This window comes from Hippoglossus stenolepis, chromosome 21, assembly GCF_022539355.2.
Source record: "Hippoglossus stenolepis isolate QCI-W04-F060 chromosome 21, HSTE1.2, whole genome shotgun sequence".
NCBI lineage: Eukaryota > Metazoa > Chordata > Actinopteri > Pleuronectiformes > Pleuronectidae > Hippoglossus > Hippoglossus stenolepis.
In genome coordinates, this window is record NC_061503.1 from 11,377,986 (window position 1) to 11,397,689 (window position 19,704).

Genomic DNA, 19,704 nt, shown 5'->3' on the forward strand with positions numbered 1-19,704 from the left:
GTCTATCGAACTACCTACCTATTTATTTTCCTACTTACCTATCTAACTACCTATTTTCCTACCTAACTATCTACCTACCTACCCACCTACTAACCAAAATGTACCAGTAAATAGTCTAATTAAATTACAGTCCCAAATAAATACTCCTGGTCATACTGTCTTGACGCCTTTGTCCTCTAAGTCCAGCTCTCTTGCGTTACTGTGCACCCTTCCATGTAAATCCTTTTACTTTAAGCCCATGTAAGTCTCTGACCACTACATACTTAGAGCGGTGCAGGATAACGTCAGGTCTGCCTATAGCAGCACTGACGCTTCTGCTCACACAGCGAGGGCTTAGACAGCATAAAGCCATTTGACTTTGTTGCTCTGGTTGCCTGAGGAGAAATGGGGGCAATTGTGACTGCGACTCTACCTCAGCCTGTTTCATTAAGTGCCTTCACGGTTGCTTTGGCAGGTTATACTATACAGCCCATGATGGTACCCTGCACCCTTTAGTCAGTCAGTTTCACATTTCTGAGCAGAGTGCCCTCCATAAAATGATTTCCTCTCTATTAACACAGGGAAGGACAGAACAGAACGGAACAAAATGTGCCTTCCACAAGACATATCAGTCGAAAAGTGTCACGTCCGACTTTGCCGAGCAATCTCGCCCAACTCTTAACCTGTTATATCCCCTCAGGCCTTATTACTTTTGCACCTTTTCTGACTCTCAAAGCAAAGACTGCACCTGCTGCCACTGTCTTCAATGGTAAACCACGTACACGGTGTTGTAGGTTCCTGTTTGTTCTTCGTGGTGGTGTTTAGACAGAGAATTGGTTGGAATTTGTGTGTGTGTGTGTGTGTTTGTGTGTTCAAGTGATTGAGGGTGTTTATATGGGCACATGCGCTTGCATGTGTGTGCACGCATGTGTGCACACATCTGTGAGAATCATTATTCCACAAGTAGAGTCCACAGATGGAAAATATGATTCAAGATGATGATGCCTCTTTGACACAGCAGGGAGAAGACCAAACAGAGAGAGAGAGAGAGAGAGAGAGAGAGAGAGAGAGAGAGAGAGAGAGAGAGAGAGAGAGAAATGATGATCCCAATGGAAGTTGATGTTTTTGTATCCCTTCAGCTTGCTCATCTTTAGCCCACAATTTTCAGAGGAAATCAACAGAGTCGGAAAAACACACTCACAAACACACACATCAAGCCTCTCGTTTCACCAGTGATTTACAATGGTGCCAGTTTTCTTTCTCCTAAAATATTGGAAAACTCCTGCCGCCAATAAGTGTGTGCCTGTGTGTGTGATTAAATTTGGAGGGTGAAGAGTGTAAATGATTTGTCTGGGAAACCTGCATTGAGATGTCAGCGCACACACACAGACACACGCATGCACACACACACACGTTTCCTTCCATCCAGCTGGGTTTCTCGCTGGGAGATATGCAATCCAGTTCCTCGCCAGACAGACGGGTAATATATGGCCCCCGCTCCTGCCTCACACACACACACGTATACACATGCAGACACACACTCTCAAACAAATACTTAACCACATTAGACTTTTCTACAGAACTAACAGAGGACGGCTCTGCATGTTCTCCACTCAGATTCCTCTCTCACAAGCCTCTTCCCCGTTTCTTTTGGATGCTTCAACGACAAATTGTTGAGGAGATGCGCTGGTGAATCTCGGTCCTGATGCCAAGGTAAGAAGGAAACAAGGAGACAAGGGAATAAGGAAGAGGAAAAGGAGACAGAGTTTCCATCACAGCCCCTGTGGAGCTGCAGCAGGGATGAGCCGACCAGCTGTGATTTCTAGTCGTGGAGAAAGGCAGAGCTGTGAGAAGAACCCAGGTACGCAAGGTTGATTCCCTGCTTATTTTCTTTTATCTCTTTTAGTCCTGCTTGTATTGCAACTATACTATAGCAGTATGGTTGCTATATTTCATGATGACTACATATATGATTTATGTTTGAACAGGAATGAGTCCGCTGAGAGGTTTCTCCTGGCTTTTGATGTTCTTCTATGCAGGTACCACAAACTGCTTTCACATGTGTACACACACCATCTACCTGCATGTGATTTATGCACAGATGCATTTTTCTATCTGTCTATATCATTAATGCATGCTCAAGTTTGAAACCTACCACAGACACACACTCGTACCTCCTGTGTAGGTGTAGGCGGTGCAAAGGTCAACAATGTGTCGTCGCAAATCTGTCGTCATCCGTGTGAGGAGGTGGTGGGTGTGCTGACTGAGATCCACGGCCTGCGCATTGTGACCGGCAACCTGCTCGAAGACCTGGAGAGAGTAGTGAGCCACGCAAATACATTTATTTTTGATGACGCATGGGCTAGAAACCAGATGTTAAAAGCATAAGAAAAAAAAGTGGAGAATTGGTTTAGATGTATTTAAACTTGCTGTTTGTTAAGATTAATATTTTAAGAAACATTTTCATTATTATTCTAAATAATTTCTACATACAAGCATTTTTTTTATGCTCTTTTCATTATATGTGATGCTGTTGAGTCTTGTGGGAAAAATCTGTGCGACAAGACCAACAGGGAGCAGCTTCCAGTAAAAGTGGAACAAGCAGCAGTTTTTTTCTGGCAGGAATTGCACTGTGGTTTGTGGTAAATTTCATGGTCGTTTTGGATGCAGGAAGAATACATCCAGTGTTAAAATGTTGGCTACTTATCACACCACCTTTCTGGCCTACACCAGCAGGTCCCTGTGTATGGATACAGGATCAATCTAGATACAAACACAGATAAACACGTTGTGGTTGAAAATGCTGTGTTTTTGTGTTCTCAGACTAAAGAAAATGAAGAGATGCGCATAACTTTGGATGAGCTCAGCAACAGCAGCAGCATCAGCAGTAACATCAGCAAGAGTGACATCAGCAGCATCAGAGGTGGCGGCGGCAGCGGTGATGACAGTGATCTTGACAGGGACAGAGACGGCGAGCTCTGGTGTGTGCAGGATGGACGCGTGTACGAGCAGGGAGAGGACTGGGAGGTTGACAGCTGCACCTCCTGTACCTGTCGGGTCTGTGTTGAACAAATCTGATGCAACTATGACATATTAGCAGTGAGGTGTACCTATGAGAGAGCACCGAGCAAGTCTCTGATTGAGTCTAAGATCTGTCATCTGAGAGCAGGCTGTAACATTATTTAACTTTGTTTGTGGCCCAGAGTCAAGTCTCACGTCATTCTACATTTTTGATTTCACGTCTCACAACAGTCAAGTCAAAGTCTTCCTCGTTTTGTGGGCTTGAGTCTGAATCTTGTTTTTTCAGTCAGACAACTTGCAGCAGCAGAACACAACAATTTAAGCATTTAATTACATTAAGTCTCTTATATTTGATTTAAAACATGCCAGAATGTTTAAGTCTCAACTTTTGATCTAAGATCCTTGAACGACAAGAGTCAGAATCCTAAATCTCAAGTCTTCGTCTCTGATGCAACCATAACCCTTAAAGAAATCATTTTAAATTCGGGAAACTTGCCAACCAACTCAGCAGTTCTTCATTGCCCATTTACTTCTTAATACTTCTCAGTTATTCCCACCTACACTCAAGACAGATTGTAGATCGTTTTTTCCCCACCTGTTACGACCTTCTTGCTCGCCGAGTTCATTTGAGTCCTTCCAAGTATTAGCTGTCACACCACAGGTAGGGGACCATTAACTTAACTTAGCATAAAGTCTGCAAAGAGGGGGGAAACAGCTGGCCTGGCTCTGTTCAGGGGTAAAAACAAACTACCACATCCAGGAAATCAGCGCTCCGGCCAAGAAATATTCTGGCTTACAGTCTTTAATGTGCGTGAGCTTTAGAGGTGGTGAGAAGGACATGGTTTGTTTAACTTAGCATTAAGACTAAAAACCAATGGAGAAACAGCTTCTCTGTCTTTGAAGTGAAAAGAAATCCACCTCGTAAAACTCAAATTTATCTGTATCTTGTTTTATCCATACAGAAACCTTGAAAAACAACTTGTGCGTTAATGGCCCATTGTGTGCCAGACTATTTCACAGCTGAGAGCCATGAGCTCAGCTGGACAAAGTCCGTCTAGTTATTTTCCCATGATTCTTAATGCTAAGCTAATGGTTTCTTGGCTCTAGCATATATAATAAAATATATAACATATATGAGAGTGGCATCAATCTTCGGGTCTAATTCTCAACTAGAAAGGGAATAAACTTAATTCCCAACAAGACAAATGAATCCATTGAACACATATTTACCAGTTGGGGAAGTTTCACCTTTATCCAATGTAGTTTAATTTATTTCCAGAACTGCTTGTGTTGGCCTCTATCTATATGTTACGCTTGATTTCTGTTTCTCTTTATAAAATGACTAGTTTTGTTGTAGCTCGATTGGCAGAGTAACCGAATCAATGAGTCATACCTTTCCTCTGCAAGGACTGGCATCTAGGAAAAACATCTGGTTCAAGTATCATGGTATAGCTATATCGACTATATTGTTACAACTAATTGGTCATGACTCTTCTTTCCCTTATTAAGGATGGAAAGGCGGTGTGTCAGCAGGTGTCGTGCCCTCCTGTTTCCTGCATCTACCCGTCCTTTATTGATGGAAGTTGCTGCCCTGTCTGTGTCAGTAAGTGTGATTTGCCAGCAGCTATTATTGAAGCGTGACAAGATCATTAAGTGGGATGCAAGTCTAGCAACAGCGCATGTGTGTCCATGTGTATAAAGATAACGAAGATGGCTGGTCCCCATGGTCTGAGTGGACTCACTGTTCTGCAACCTGTGGACGTGGAGGGCAGCAAAGAGGCCGATCATGCAACGGCATCATGCCGTCCTGTGCCGGCCCATCGGTTCAAACCCGCAGCTGCATGCTGATGAAATGTGACCGCAAGGGTAGGACATGTGTGGACTTAATTTATCATTTTTTGTATTTATTGGGCACAACCAATCCAAGGGTAAGAGCCTGCTCTTTTGGACTATAGACATATTCATAATTGGAAACATGATGTTTTAGTTGAATTGTATACACAGTGTTGGTGGCCTGTAATTCATTTTCCATTTTCCAGGCAGCTATACCGTAAAAATCGACTTGTTACATTCTTTATGTGCATGTTTCATGTCTAGTGCGTGCTGACGGGAACTGGGGCCTTTGGTCTCCTTGGTCTCCTTGTACAACCACATGCGGAGATGGAAGCATTACACGGGTACATCTGTGCAACAACCCTCCGCCACACAAGGGGGGCAGAGGGTGCTCAGGCGGGGCCATGGAGACACGACCTTGCAACAACACACTCTGCCCCAGTGAGTACAGGAGTGCCAATGCACACACGACCTCTGCACAAGAGCACTGTGGCACTTAACTGCCTTGAAATTAAACGATGTGTTTACGTGTGTAGTTGCTGGAGGCTGGACAACCTGGTCTGAATGGTCATTGTGCTCAGAGTCTTGTGGAGGAGGTCTTTCAAGTCGCCAGAGAGCGTGCTTGAACCCTGCCCCTCAGAATGGTGGGAAGACTTGTGCTGGAGATGCTGTGGACTATGACGCTTGTAACAAACAACCATGTCCTATAGGTAAACTTAACCACGTCCACAAATCTCAGGCTATAATTGTGATAGCAGATATTATTCTACAAATTAGCGAACCTAATCCAATCTGCCTTTATTCAATTACTGTGGTTTAGGGCAGAATAAATGAGTGAATTTCCATTGACCCAATCAGACTAATTTCATTAATGTGCATACACTTGTATGTATGTTTTCAGACGTGTGTTTGCTGTCAAGTCCATGTTTTCCTGGTGTGGCGTGCACATCGTATACTGATGGATCATGGGAGTGTGAAGGCTGTCCAGTGGGTTTAAATGGCAATGGTACTCACTGTGAAGATGAAAATGAGGTAATAAACAGATATCTGGTTGTAACTCGGAAGTGAGAATCTATCACTTGGGCAGGGACATGATCAGACTACAGGACAATGGTGAGAGACGCCAAAACCCGGAGAAAAGCCACGCAGACACGGGGAGAATGTGCAAACTCCATTAGAACGACTCATGTGAAACAGAATTCGAACTGAGAACTAAAAGACCAATAATGTTATTAGGAATGTCATTGTCTTTTGAAAGTCCACCATGATCTTTTAATAGACCTTAATAGATCCCAGAGGATGAACCCTAATGGCTTTGAGGATTCCCTCACATTTCCTTGCATGCCACCACGCGGTTGACATTTCTGGTTTTCAGTAAAATGTCTCAAAAGTGATTCGATGAATCGTCACAAGCTTTTATCATTTTGACACTTCATGCAAGTTATAAAAGACCCAAATCCTATATACTATGTTTGGCAAATTAAACATCTAATCTATGACTCTGTAGTCTGATCCTGGCAGGAACTTCCTTCTGTACACAACACCTGTCACACAGTATTATCTGAACATGTTTTATCTATCTCTTCAGTGTGAAGTGGAGGGTGTGTGTGTTACAGAGTGTGTCAACACAGACCCAGGGTTTTACTGCCTGCCCTGTCCTCCTCGTTATAAAGGCACACAGCCATATGGCCTCGGACTGCAGGAAGCCCAGAAAACCAGACAGGCATGTTTTACTCTTTACTTGCCTTATTTTTGATTATTTTATATATAGTTTTGTATGAACTACTTTCTTTACTTGTGTAATCTCAGATGCTTGTTTTTGTTGTAGGTGTGTGAACCATACAATCCTTGCAAAGACAAGACACACACCTGCCACAAGTATGCTGTGTGTAAGTACCTGGGTCTGGCATCTGAGGTCTTGTACAAGTGTGTGTGCGCGACTGGGTTTGCAGGCGACGGCTTTTTGTGTGGCGAAGACTCCGACCTGGATGGATGGCCCAATAACAAATTGACCTGCAAGCAAAACGCGACCTATCACTGTCAAAAGGTTAAAACAGATACACCAAAATGAAAATATCACAGATTCTGAAGCTGTGTTCTGGTTGAATTTGCTTCCACTTAACTTGAGTTGTGATTGGCTGCAGGACAACTGCCCCATGCTACCAAACTCTGGACAGGAAGACCTGGACAAGGACGGACAGGGAGACGCCTGTGATCCTGATGATGACAACGATGGCATCATAGATGAGAGGGTGGGGTTACAGTTGAGACTAACTTTCAGGATACCATGTCTTAAAAAACAGGTGTATATTGACATCTCTGTGTATGAATGCATGGTTGAATGACTGTGGTACTGTTTGACATAGGACAATTGCCCACTGGTGTACAACCCTCGGCAGTACGATTCTGACAGAGACGGGGTCGGGGACAGCTGTGACAACTGTGCGTTTGATAGCAACCCACTGCAGGCAGACACCGATGGCAACGGAGAGGGAGACGCCTGCAGCATTGACATAGATGGAGATGGTAGGAGCTACTCACCGAACCGTGGAACATATTACTTACTTTTAGATACTTAGATATTGTTTTGTTGCACCCTTTCCTCTATTTAACAAAAGAACAACATTACATTACCCAAAACTTAGGCTTATTTCTTCTTTCCACTGAAAAACCTAATCGTTCCCTGCAGTCTTGTTTTTTAATCTAGTGTATCTACCTTTGAATATCAGTTGGAGCAAGTTAACTACTTTAAATAACTAACTCAATAAAAGTGCCTTGAGATTGATGGAGAGGGGAAACAAATGGGGGGGAAAGAAGGAAACAACTGTCTATATGTAAACAATAAATAATGAACGTCCAAAAAATAATAAAGATGTGCATTTTAAAAAGTGGCTTTAGCCTACTGTTAAATCATTATATATCAATTCAGTTACATTTACCCAAACACAGTTTAGATTTATATTGGTTACTGTGTCTTTTTTATGTGTAATAAAATGGTAAAACCCACATGAAATGCATCTCACCTGCAGTATGTGTGTGTGTATGTCACGCTTTCTTCAGAGGTTCTGAATGACCGCGACAACTGTCCGTTAGTCTACAACACTGACCAGAGGGACACAGACCTGGACGGTGTCGGAGACCAGTGTGACAACTGTCCCCTTTTACACAACCCACTGCAGGTCCCTGAAAACACACACAAATAAAAACACACAATTTTCAGAAGCATACGTGTAATGTAGGGTGATATGTGGTTTAACACTGTTTCAACCGAGAAACCCCCCCCCAGAAACTATATTTGTATTTGTAAGTATATATAGTATTTGAAAATGTATTTGATGTGTTCTTTCACTTTTCTGTTTGGTTCATGTCCCATCCGCTAAAATGGAGTGAGCCACTTTTATGACCAATAGAGTGTAGCCAGCCACCAGGTGGCGATCAAGACATTTTTGGGGAGCTCTAATGACATTCACCTTTAAATATATTCTATGGTTTCAACATATACAATATATTGTAAGTGTGTGTGTGTGTGTGTGTGTGTGTGTGTGTGTGTGTGTGTGTGTGTGTGTGTGAGCAGCTTGACTCCGATAGTGACCTAGTGGGGGACATGTGCGACGACAACGAGGACATTGATGAGGACGGCCTCCAAAACTCTCTAGACAACTGTCCCTACATCGCCAATAGCAATCAGGCCGACCATGATAATGACGGGAAGGGAGATGCCTGTGACCACGACGATGACAACGACGGTATCCCTGACGACCGGGACAACTGCCGACTAGTGCCCAACACAGACCAGCTGGACTCGAATGGTCAGTGTAGTTTTAGGTTTTAAAAGGTAGTATGTCTTCAAACTGGAAATCAAACAAATAAAAGGGCATCGCTTGCAGAAACGCAAACCTAATCTACCGAAATTCCATTAACAGGACTGAGACCACCTCTAATTTCATGATGCAAATGCTAATTATTGCATTATCTCATCCATTTATTTTCCGTCAACAACTTGGTTTTTACACTCAAACTCTCTATTCCTCTCTCTCTCTCTCGCTCAGGTGATGGCGGTGGAGAAGCATGTTTTGACGACTTTGACAATGACAGTATTCCAGATGCGCTGGATCCGTGTCCACTGAACCAAGACATTAGCTCTACAGACTTCAGGAGGTTTCAGGTTGTTTTGTTGGACCCGAAAGGCACAACGCAGTCCGACCCCTTCTGGGTGATCCGCAGCCAGGGCACAGAGTTGCTGCAGACAGCAAACTCCGACCCTGGCATCGCTTTAGGTCAGATTGCTCATGATTGCAGAAAAATCGAAACCCATTCCAAGAATAATGATGGAGTCTTAAAAAAAATGTCCCCTTGGTTACAGGATACGACAAGTTCAATGCTGTAGACTTCAGCGCAACGTTTTATGTGAACACCAACCGAGATGACGACTACGCAGGCATCGTGTTCGCCTACCAGTCCAGTCAGCGCTTCTACGTGGTCATGTGGAAACAGGTGAGGCTTGAATACTGACTGGACCTGTCCCTTCAATAATATCTACAATTATAATATCACACTTTGCACTGTCTGCTACTGTATATACATCAACTTAACTGGCACACTTCTTTATCCTCCACGTTCTTCAGGTGTCTCAGGCCTATTGGGAGAAAAAGCCGTCCAAAGCTTTTGGAACAGCGGGAGTCTCCATTAAACTGGTCAATTCCACCACAGGACCAGGGGAGTATCTCCGCAATGCCCTATGGCACACCGGAAATACCAGACACCAGGCAATTCTATCCCTGTCTTTTTACAGTATTCTGCTCATCATGAACCACATAAAAGTTAGCGTTAGAAGAGGCAGGCCCTCCCTTAAATGACCCTGAACACATCATCCTTTGTTAGACTGACACATCAGATACTTAAAGACATGATTCTTGCCCCCTCTGACGTCTGCGTGGGTTTGTTTCAGGTCAGAACACTGTGGCATGACCCCAATAAAACTGGCTGGAAGGACTACACGGCCTATCGCATGCACCTTACCCACAGACCCAAGACTGGGTTCATCAGGTACAAAGACAGTCACACTAACCATATCATATGGTAGAAGGTGTCATTTCTACCACTGGCTGATGAGCGGCATGATTAGCATTAGCAGTATTAAGGTAAATTTACTTAAGAGAGACTAGATAAATTATTATTATTATTAATTAAATATTATTAAATTATTATTATTATTAAATTCATTGTGCCAGAACCACCGGTATTACTGCAAGTGTCTGCAAGGAGATTTTCATCATTTAATGAAGTAAACAAAACTAATTGCTGAATGAAAGCTAAAATGAGATTTGTACAAAATGAGGAAAAGAACATACCAAAAAAGTGGCCTTTTCCTCTAAATAACACATTTGGGGCTCAGTCAATACCAGCTCAGGTTATGTGGATTTTCATGGGGCAACAATCTGCTGAGTAACCTCTTAAATCTGTGAAAATCACATTCAGTATCACCCTTGAAGGAATAATTCATCCTCAGATGTCCTTATGCTCAGGGATATCATCAATCTCCCAGAGTTATTTTATGATAACAGTGTGATTCACTCTCTTTGTTGTACCCAGTTCTCCTCAACCTGTCACATCTACTTCTGCTTAGTTGCACCTCCCACTAATGGACTTTTGAAGAAAAAAAAAAGGCCTCCAAGCAATAAGTTTCCTGTGCTCTATGCTGTTTATGTGTGTGTGGATTTAGAGAACAACAGCATGGCTGAAGCTCTGTTTCCAAGCTGAGAAAAAGTGAGGCGGAATGAGAACAGCACTGTTATGAGCCAAGTGCAGTTGTTCCGGTACCTTTAAAGAAGGCCATCTTTGAAGACGCAAGCATTAGCTATGCTGCATTCTGGGAACTGAGCAGTTGCACTGTAAGACTGCGTGATTCTTGAATGGGAGACTGAAAAGAAGCTCTTTGATTGTGAAGGACACACACACACGTCAATATTTCTGATGAGTGCTACAAAGATCCATTGTAAGTGCTTTAAATGCATCTCCTCACTATTATCCACCTGCAGTGACGGCCCAAACCTTTATGGAGCCCTATGCAGAATTTGATTTGAGGGTCCCAACAGCCTCAGTGCTGTTAAATACTGTCAGCGCTGCATCATTCCTGCATTTACTGTGAATTTAATACATACATTATCAGTTGTATTAGCTGTAGCTGTGCTGTTCTAACAGAGACAGCGGGAGTTAATTAAACCAGCTGTCAGCTTATTCACCTAATATTGTGTTTGTTTGATTACAATTGACAGACATCAGGGGCCACAATCCGGCACTAATGCTTTGATCCACTGAAATAGATGATAAATGGGTAGTTGACGAACTACAATAACAATTTATTTGTAAAAGACCATTTTTAAAGCAAAAATACATGTAAGTACATAGAGTGAAATCTGTGAAATTCTATAGTTTATTGTATTTTATGGGAAAGCAAAGTAAATAAATAAAACTTTCATGGGTCGAAAAAAAAGATTAAAACTGTTGTGTCCTCTAATTCAGGGTGGTGGTGTATGAGGGCAGGGAGATTTTGACCGACTCGGGGGCAGTGTACGACCACACCCTGGCTGGAGGCCGACTGGGACTGTTTGTCTTCTCACAGGAACACGTCCTCTTCTCGGACCTCAGATACGAGTGCAGAGGTGAGACATCAGAACATTTCTCCTGTCGACTGATCAGCGGTGAAGGAGAAGTACTGAGATTAGTACTCTCTTTCACTTTATACATTTATCATTAATATATAAATATAAAGTAGCATACAATTTAAATTCACAGGTAAAATATAGACACCTTTAGTACAGTACTTGAGTAATTAGTCATTATGAGTCATTAGTTACTGTCTCTCATTCCTATCATATAAGATGACTTCTGATGACCTTATGTAATATCTTGTTTTCCCTCAGATAACTGAATTATATTTGCTGGGATATTCAGGAAGCTCTACAACAACCCACATTAATTTCAGAAAATCTTAATTCAACTGAGAACGGGAGGATGCACCAGACCCAGCCAAGCCTATCAGCTAATGACATCATCTATCAGCTTTTTATGCAACAGCCATTATTTCAGACTGTGTCATTCAGCGCCTCATAATGACAGTAGCTTCTTATTGCTTTTAATTTGTGCTTTCCTTAAGGTTGTAAATAATTATTTATTGCCAGATACCCAATATGAAAAGGAGACATGTAAGGATAAACTGATGAAGTAAATAGAGCTGATGTCTGGTAATTTATCAATAAAATATTTTTAATCCAATCGTTTCTTTTCTGATGACGCTGGTACATTGTGATGTGTAACTGTGGTCTCTAGCGGCTTCTAGTGGTGGAAGCAATCATCACAAGTGATGCATGGGAAACAAAGCATTTGAGGTGTCCTCATAAGTGTACTTAAATATTGGAGTTTTTTTTAAGGTGAAGCTAATTGTAACTACTTAATGGCTACTTAGGTACAGTACAGTATTTGAGAAAATGTGCCTAGTTGCGTCACACCTTTGGATAAAGTAACTGTAGGTCACTGTTGTATTTAAGCTTGGTCAGACTGATTGATATAACAACAATAATGCAAAATAATGGTAATACATATAAATGTAATAATATTATTATTAATGATAGCTGAACCAATGAATAAGAGCAGAAATGATCATAATAAAAATGTGGATACCAACAGGCTAATGTATCAACAACAATAAATTAGACAACTCCTTTTCCTAATAATACCAATAATAATACTAATAATTTCCATACTAACAGAAGGGTAAACACTACTTCAAAAGCCATGCTTGTATTTACTTAGTTTTATTGTTGTGTGGTTTTATTTTGTATGTGTTATCATTATTTATTCATAGTTTAGATTCTAAAGTGATAAATCTGTGTCTCCGAAGAAATCTGACCTTGAGCCTACAGAAGAGTGAATAGCCTGCTTTGTTGTGACTCAAAACACCAAACCTGTTGAACCTGTTGGAAAATGCAGCTGACGCACACGCACACACACACGTACACACACAAAAGTTGCCATAGTCACATTTTGGGACTTCATATAGTCTCGCATTCCTTTCCAGAGACTGTAATCAACATCTGAACCATATACTTTATCCCAAACAGCTTCTGTCCCCAACTCAGGGGGTTTTAGCCAAAGGTACACACACACACAACACACGCACTACCTGGCACAGTGAATGACCGACGTCACAACCCGTTTCCAATGGCACATGAGGAATGAGGAAGAGGAGTCATCAATGGGACAGAGAGAATACAGCCCTCACTAGACAGAAAGTTGTGTGAGAGTAAGTCACTGATACACCAGGTGTCAACCATCACCGGAGACAGGAGGGATGCCGCGCTGCTGTGCTGGAGGCTGTTGGGCCAGTTTCGTGGACCGACACCGCTCTGCGCTGAATTTCGCGCTGCTGGTTGCCGGCTACATCTTCTACCTGATCGTCGGCGCCGGCATCTTCTCCACCATCGAGCTGCCCTACGAGCTGGAGCTCCGGGAGCAGCTGCAGGAGGCCCGCCAGGACTTCCTGCGCAACAACACCTGTGTGTCCGACGCGCGCCTGGAGGAGCTGCTGGTCCGAGCGCTGGAAGCCACTAACTATGGCGTCTCGGTGCTGGGGAACGACAGCGACCGCAACTGGGACTTCGTGTCGTCGTTTTTTTTTACCAGCACCGTGCTGACCACAACAGGTGAGGCCGGGACACAGGTGAGGGGCTCCAACTCTTAGACACTGCGGAGTGAGGATTGGCCATGGGCTGGAAGTGAAAACCCAAACCTGTAGTTCTTTTAGTAGCTCCTCATGAAGACAGCCTTTGTAAAGAGTTTTTATTGTTCATTCTAACAAAAGGCTCAATGGATAAGATCCCCTCCCAACACTTTAATTTAACCAGCAATGTTTTCTTTTCTACAAAAAAGTTCAATAAACATCTTTCATAGTCCAACATTAGTTATTCCTTAATTCTCTAGAATCCACATTTTCATTTGAAAAGTTTAACCTTGACAAAAGATTTTTCCTCCATGAAAAGTTGGCTGTATGTGCACTAGAAGTTTCAATCGTCTAACTACTTTGTTTGACTTGTATATATTCAATCACTACTCAAATCATGTTTGTGTCATCTATATATAAAACATCGATATATCTTAATACACATCAATGGGAAAACATTCACCACAGTGAATGTCAAACACTAAAATAAGTCAAATACATTTCTGAGTTGAGGGGGATTTCAATAAATCATTTATACTTCATGGATCATTTACAGCTCATTAGCCATTAATCCCAACTTTCTGTTGGTTGATTTAGGTTCTAAAAAATACCTCTGCCAGGAATTTATCTATTTGCTAACTTCTAAATGGTGATAATACACTAGAATACAGTAAGATATCACTTCTGCATTAATACAAGTTTGAATAACTGTAAATGAATGACCAAACTCTACTTATGTCATTGTTTTTTTAAGTCTACATAAAGGCAATAGACATTTGCCTATGAACATTGAAACAGCTTCTGACTGCTGTAATCATTCCTCCTTTTCATACTGACTATCAAAAGTTCCCTCTAGTGCTTACAATGGAAGTGATAGAGGACAAAACCTTGAAAATTTCCTCAAAAGTGTATTTGAAACTTGATCTAATAAGAGGCTTTTGCCGTCTGAGTTAGGCAAATAAGTATGTTGTTGGAACTCTCTCTTTGTGTTTCCATCAACAGTGTTCTCCTGTTAAGCTGCAGTGAAAGGACAAATGACAACAAGACATTTATGTACCAGAAATCTGTAACTTCGGAAGATACTCTCTTGATCTCAGGCCTCACATTAGCTTATGATAAATTTAGGACATGCTTGAAACAAGGACTGTGGATTTTGTCCCTCATCACAGACACAGCAGTTGCATCAGGAAGGAACATTCAAAAGCCTGGATGTATAGGAGGAGTGACTGCAGCAAGTAAAACCAGTTTCATTGTCTGTATGGGTATCTGCGACTCATTTAAGACAGAATCCTTTGAAGCTCTAAAAAAGGAGACGAAGGACGATAAAAACCTACCAGTAGAATTTCTCCCAATCAATCAAAAATCTATTTATATAGACATTCAACAAATTAAATGCAATTTAAAGTGCTTAGCAGGTAATTGACAAAAAATAGGATGTAAAAATGATTAAGAAATTAGTTAAACATTCAAATTTTGAGACTAATGCATACCAAAGTAATAAATAATAGAAAAGACAACAATAAAATAAAGTTACAATAGTACAATGTATGCAAATAGAAGTTGTAAAAACAAACAGTAAAAGCAACAACAAAAAAACATGAACTAATAAAATAAACTACACTAAGATAGTAAAAGGTCAGTTAAGTTAAATAGAGTAAAAGTAAATAATAATGATCAACACTAAAATTGTATAAAGAATTCCTGAACTATTTGTTTGCCATAAATTAATGATTTAATGTGAGGACCGACTTTGAGGTTACACTATTATGTGGCTGTATTATATTTTATCATGGAAAGCAGTCAGTGAGAAAACAATTATTTGTGGGTCACCAGTCAAGGACAGAAAGTAAACTGTTTACATAGTTATCTTTTAGGGTGTTTAAAAGTTTATATTTACTTTAAGAACATCTTGTGAGGCTTTAGTTGTTGAAGCAGCTCTTATTCAGTAAATAGATGCCGGTTTGGAAATGTTGGTGGGGAATGATTGTGGGTTTAATGAGAATTAAAATCCCTGGAGCTCCATTAACCCATGTGGCTGTTTAACTGTTAGTTCTGCTGAAAGGAACTCATTAAAATCCACATAGACCCCACTCACCCTCCAGCCCCCTGTCGTGTAAACATACATAGGTTAACTTCATAAAAAATGTAAATTAAAACTCCATGAATAATTCACTTATATATTTAGCATGGTTATTAACAGTTATAGTCTTAGACAGAGAAGACATGCTGCTCTTGATTGAGCCTCAGTCTTTTTGTCTTTCTCGTTGTAAAGCTTCACAGAGTCTAAATGGCCCCTGCAAGAATCTCACTGCTATAATTAAGACTGTGCTGCATTTTCGTTTCCGTTTTCAGGTTATGGTCACAACGTTCCTCTCTCAGATGAAGGGAAGGCCTTCTGCATCTTCTACTCCATCTTTGGCATCCCCTTCACCCTCTTCTTCCTCTCTGCCGTGGTGCAGAGGATCATGGTCGTGGTGACGCAACGTCCGGTGGCCTACTTCCACCGCCGATGGGCCATGTCTAAATCGAAGTTTGCCTTGATCCACGCCACCTGCCTCACCATCTTGATGACCCTGCTGTTCCTCATCATCCCGGCGTGGATCTTCATCAGCCTGGAGAAAGACTGGAACTTTCTGGAGTCTCTGTATTTCTGTTTCATCTCTCTGACAACCATTGGCCTCGGAGATTATGTCCCTGGAGAGACTCACAGTAAAGAAGCCAACCCACACCCACAGCTATACAGGCTGACTATAACAGGTGAGTCGATGGCTGAATATACGGCCACCGCTGTCAGGCGGAAGACTTTTATCTCCAAAAGTAAAAATATTGAGCAATTATGGACAACAGGCTTTTGCAGCAGTTTTTATTGTAGCCCAGGTCTAGAACAGGTTTCATGAGGCAGAGCATTGGTGAATTGTCCCATTCTGTAGAACAGTGAATCCCAACTATAGGCTGTAAATCAAATTGAATGGAGCATCTCCCCTTCCTCCTAACATCCAGAAAGCAAGCAAGTAACAATAAAAAAAAACATTGCCATCCTGCAATTTTGAATTAATGGTGGCGCTAGAGGAAAAGTCAGAGGATCCTTTATTAAAATCTTTTTTAAGTATCCCGGTTTTAGTCAGGGAAGGGCCCTGCGTTCTTTAATGTATTTAGCCTAATCTTGAGTAATTAATGTTGAAGGTGTGGTTATCTTGTTTGTCTGGTTTCTGACCGACACACTTTCACTGTCCTGAGATCCTGTTTTCACCTTTAATGAACTTTAACTTCACTATTAGTAGTATGTACGTCTCTTAAATATTTTAGCAAACTGTATTGCAAACACTTACACAACCAAATCTGTCAGGAGAGAAATGTGGCACCATGTCAACAAACACCTACGTTTAACTATTTCCAACAAAACGAGTAATCAGACGTCTCTGAAATCAATATGAACAAAAACGTAATAACACATTTTCTTTGAGACTTCACCCTTTTCCCCTTTTAATAACTTACAGTAATAATTCCCCTTAAATGGAAATAAGACAATAACCTGAATCAGGCTCCCAGTGTGATTGAATTCCATATGATCTCTCACTTGGATACACACAACTCACACACAAGCCAGCCCATAATGTCATGATAGCCCCCAAAACCAGTTTCACTGTCCAGAGCCGTAAAATCAAAGTGAGGTACCTTGGTCCAGTGGCGTGTTCGATCACGTGACAGAAGGGGGGCGAGCAGGTGTCCGGAGATGACGGGTGTTAGCTGTTAGCTTTGTAGCTTCTAAGTCTGTTAAATCCTCACGGTTTTCCTCCTCGAGTTAGCTTTGCAATGGCTAAGAGGGCTAACTAATGCTGACTAATGCTCACAAAATAAACACTGTGTGCGAATGAGCTAACCCGCACCTGAAGCTAAAAGCATTAGCTACAAACACGACTTTACAACAAGTTCGGGTAGAATTTTTGTCCATTTTCTCTCAGACAATTTGCAGGAAAATATTTTACCACTAAAAACACAAACTACACATTTGTTTGTTCAAACTTTACACGGGCTAATTAGTGAGTCAAGCGTTCACTTCGCACTCTCACTCTACTTCCGGTCTCTGCGCGACTCTGAGTTACCTCCAGCCAATGAGAGAGCAGTATTACTCTAAATCTCCTCACACTACTTCCTGTTACTGCGACGAACCCTTCACAATAAAACTAAAATGTTTAGAACTATACATCCGTTTCTTATTACACTTATTTAATACACTGTGCCCCTTTAATTGTTCATGAAATTACTTTTTAACCATATTTATGATATAACATTACACCTCATGTGGGCTTTTAACTAAATAATTGCTAAGTAGTTATATTTTCTAGTCTTGACCACACAAAGTGCTTCACATGACAGTTTTCCGATTCACCGATTCATTCATACAGTGCATCTATATTGTGCAGCACTTTCTCGATCACACATTACTCACACACTCTTGGCACAGCCATCAGGGGCAATTTGGGGTTCAATATCTTGCCCAAGGACACTTCGGCATTCTGGGATCGAACTGACAACCCTGTGGTTAGTGGACAACCTGCTCTGCCTCCTGAGCCCCAGCTGCCCATCTAAGTCACATGCTTTTATTCTTAACAATATTTCTATTACACTGTATGACATTTTTAAAAGGTTACGTACATATTTCCATTTTTTTGTTCTCTACCAGCTCATGCTATTTTACCATTTTGGCTTCCCTGATAGACAAGTTCAAACAAAGCCGTGACTGTTTGCCACCACACCCATTATTAATGGGACAAACCTTAGTAAGATCTTATCAGTCACATGGTGCCATTGTGTGTGTGCGTGTGTGTGCTCCCCCAGTCTACTTGCTGCTGGGCCTGGTGTGTGCCCTGGTGGTGCTGGAGACGTGCTGCGAGCTCCCCCAGATGAGACGCCTCCGACAGAGGTTCTACCAAGAGAGTGTTCGGGAGCTGGACTCCGAGACCACCAACATCATCGAGCGGGAACACAAGATTGACCAGCTACGTGATGTCACGGATCATGTGACAGATACCCTACCGGTCATCTCATCCGTGTCCGAGCAGGCTGCATCTTTACGGCAACTCAGCAAGTCAGCCCCTTATATCCCAGTATCGTCTGATAACAGAAAACTGAGATGACATACTGTTTTTAAGGGACTGGTGTATGAATTATTGCTACATATTTTGCTGCTCGGGACATTCTGGCAATGACGTCAATCTTTATAAGCAGTCTGACCATTGCTTGTGCCATTTAATTGCTTAAAAAGTGATTGCTTTCTGCTGTTGCCAACATCAACACGCATTTTTGTAGCAGCAGGAACTGCCCACAGATTATCAGGATGGCGTTGTTTTCTTGTTCTCCCCTGCTGCTCCCATTCCCTGCAGATAAGAGCTGGATCTGTGACACAGAGGAAGGGCCGGGCCCCCGAACGGAGGGAAACCCCACGAGTTTCCACTTCCTGCCAAAGTCTTGAGGCAATAATTCCAGCACAGGATTTTACACTCCCTTTTTGCACAGTGTATAATCTACAGCGGTATTTGCATAGGAAATTTGCCTTCGCAACAATTGTGAAGTATAACAAGCAGAACGAGGCACACCATCACTTTGGGTATTGTACATTATATGGAAGAATTCCGAGTAAAAGATCAAATAAGGGCAAGGACGAATACATTAATTTTTTCTGATTGCTCACAGGTGATGATTGGCCTTCAGCTCCAGATGGCATGTTTACACTGTGGTGTTTATACTGAAACATGTTCCCTGTGGCCACTAGAGGGCAGCACTTTCATGTTATATACAAAACTGTGTTATTGAAAAATGCAATTAAGGTGCAAGAATATGTCATTTTGACAAATAAGTATGAGAAAACATGAAGTAGAACAAAGCAGTTTTTGATATAGCTTATATTTTGTCAAAGTTGTCTCAAAGCTAAACTGAATGTAAATGATATGGTGGCGGATGTTTTTATGCCTTTAATTTTTATTTATTTATTTGCACACCAGCTTAAAGAAGGATATGACTTGTGCTTCATGATTTTTGCTGCTGTTTTAAGTTGTAATTTTAAGTTTATGGGTTTTAATGAAGAGCAGAACTCTGGATGAGGTATGAAAAGTTAACGCAGCATTAAACATGATATAATTTCACAAACAAAC

The 19,704-nt window shown here is 41.6% G+C and overlaps 2 protein-coding genes across 2 annotated transcripts; both read left to right on the plus strand.

The window, feature by feature from the left end:
• Window positions 1-1,377: 1,377 nt before the first annotated feature.
• Window positions 1,378-12,108, plus strand: LOC118100262 (thrombospondin-2). Its single transcript, XM_035145157.2, has 22 exons — window positions 1,378-1,459; window positions 1,597-1,840; window positions 1,968-2,018; window positions 2,165-2,301; window positions 2,803-3,036; window positions 4,510-4,603; window positions 4,702-4,866; window positions 5,098-5,274; window positions 5,370-5,543; window positions 5,735-5,865; window positions 6,422-6,556; window positions 6,662-6,880; window positions 6,978-7,085; window positions 7,200-7,359; window positions 7,894-8,012; window positions 8,408-8,642; window positions 8,883-9,110; window positions 9,197-9,327; window positions 9,459-9,599; window positions 9,782-9,879; window positions 11,356-11,495; window positions 11,757-12,108. The coding sequence occupies exons 2-22, from the start codon at window positions 1,780-1,782 to the stop codon at window positions 11,762-11,764; spliced, it is 2,946 nt and encodes a 981-aa protein (XP_035001048.1). The 5' UTR covers window positions 1,378-1,459; window positions 1,597-1,779; the 3' UTR covers window positions 11,765-12,108.
• Window positions 12,109-12,854: 746 nt separating this feature from the next.
• LOC118100265 (potassium channel subfamily K member 1) lies at window positions 12,855-19,703 on the plus strand. The gene is made up of 3 exons (XM_035145161.2): window positions 12,855-13,535; window positions 15,905-16,309; window positions 18,392-19,703. Exons 1-3 carry the CDS (start codon window positions 13,184-13,186, stop codon window positions 18,688-18,690), a joined length of 1,056 nt encoding a protein of 351 aa, XP_035001052.1. The 5' UTR covers window positions 12,855-13,183; the 3' UTR covers window positions 18,691-19,703.
• Window position 19,704: the final 1 nt, after the last annotated feature.

Bases quoted from the DNA above. Each gene is read 5' to 3' on its own strand.
- LOC118100262 (XM_035145157.2), top strand. From the start codon at position 1,780: ATGAGCCGACCAGCTGTGATTTCTAGTCGTGGAGAAAGGCAGAGCTGT. The intron at 4,604-4,701 runs GTAAGTGTGATT...ATGTGTATAAAG, and splicing joins TTGCTGCCCTGTCTGTGTCA to ATAACGAAGATGGCTGGTCC. The intron at 4,867-5,097 runs GTAGGACATGTG...TTTCATGTCTAG, and splicing joins GATGAAATGTGACCGCAAGG to TGCGTGCTGACGGGAACTGG.
- LOC118100265 (XM_035145161.2), top strand. From the start codon at position 13,184: ATGCCGCGCTGCTGTGCTGGAGGCTGTTGGGCCAGTTTCGTGGACCGA. The intron at 13,536-15,904 runs GTGAGGCCGGGA...TTCCGTTTTCAG, and splicing joins CACCGTGCTGACCACAACAG to GTTATGGTCACAACGTTCCT. The intron at 16,310-18,391 runs GTGAGTCGATGG...GTGCTCCCCCAG, and splicing joins ATACAGGCTGACTATAACAG to TCTACTTGCTGCTGGGCCTG.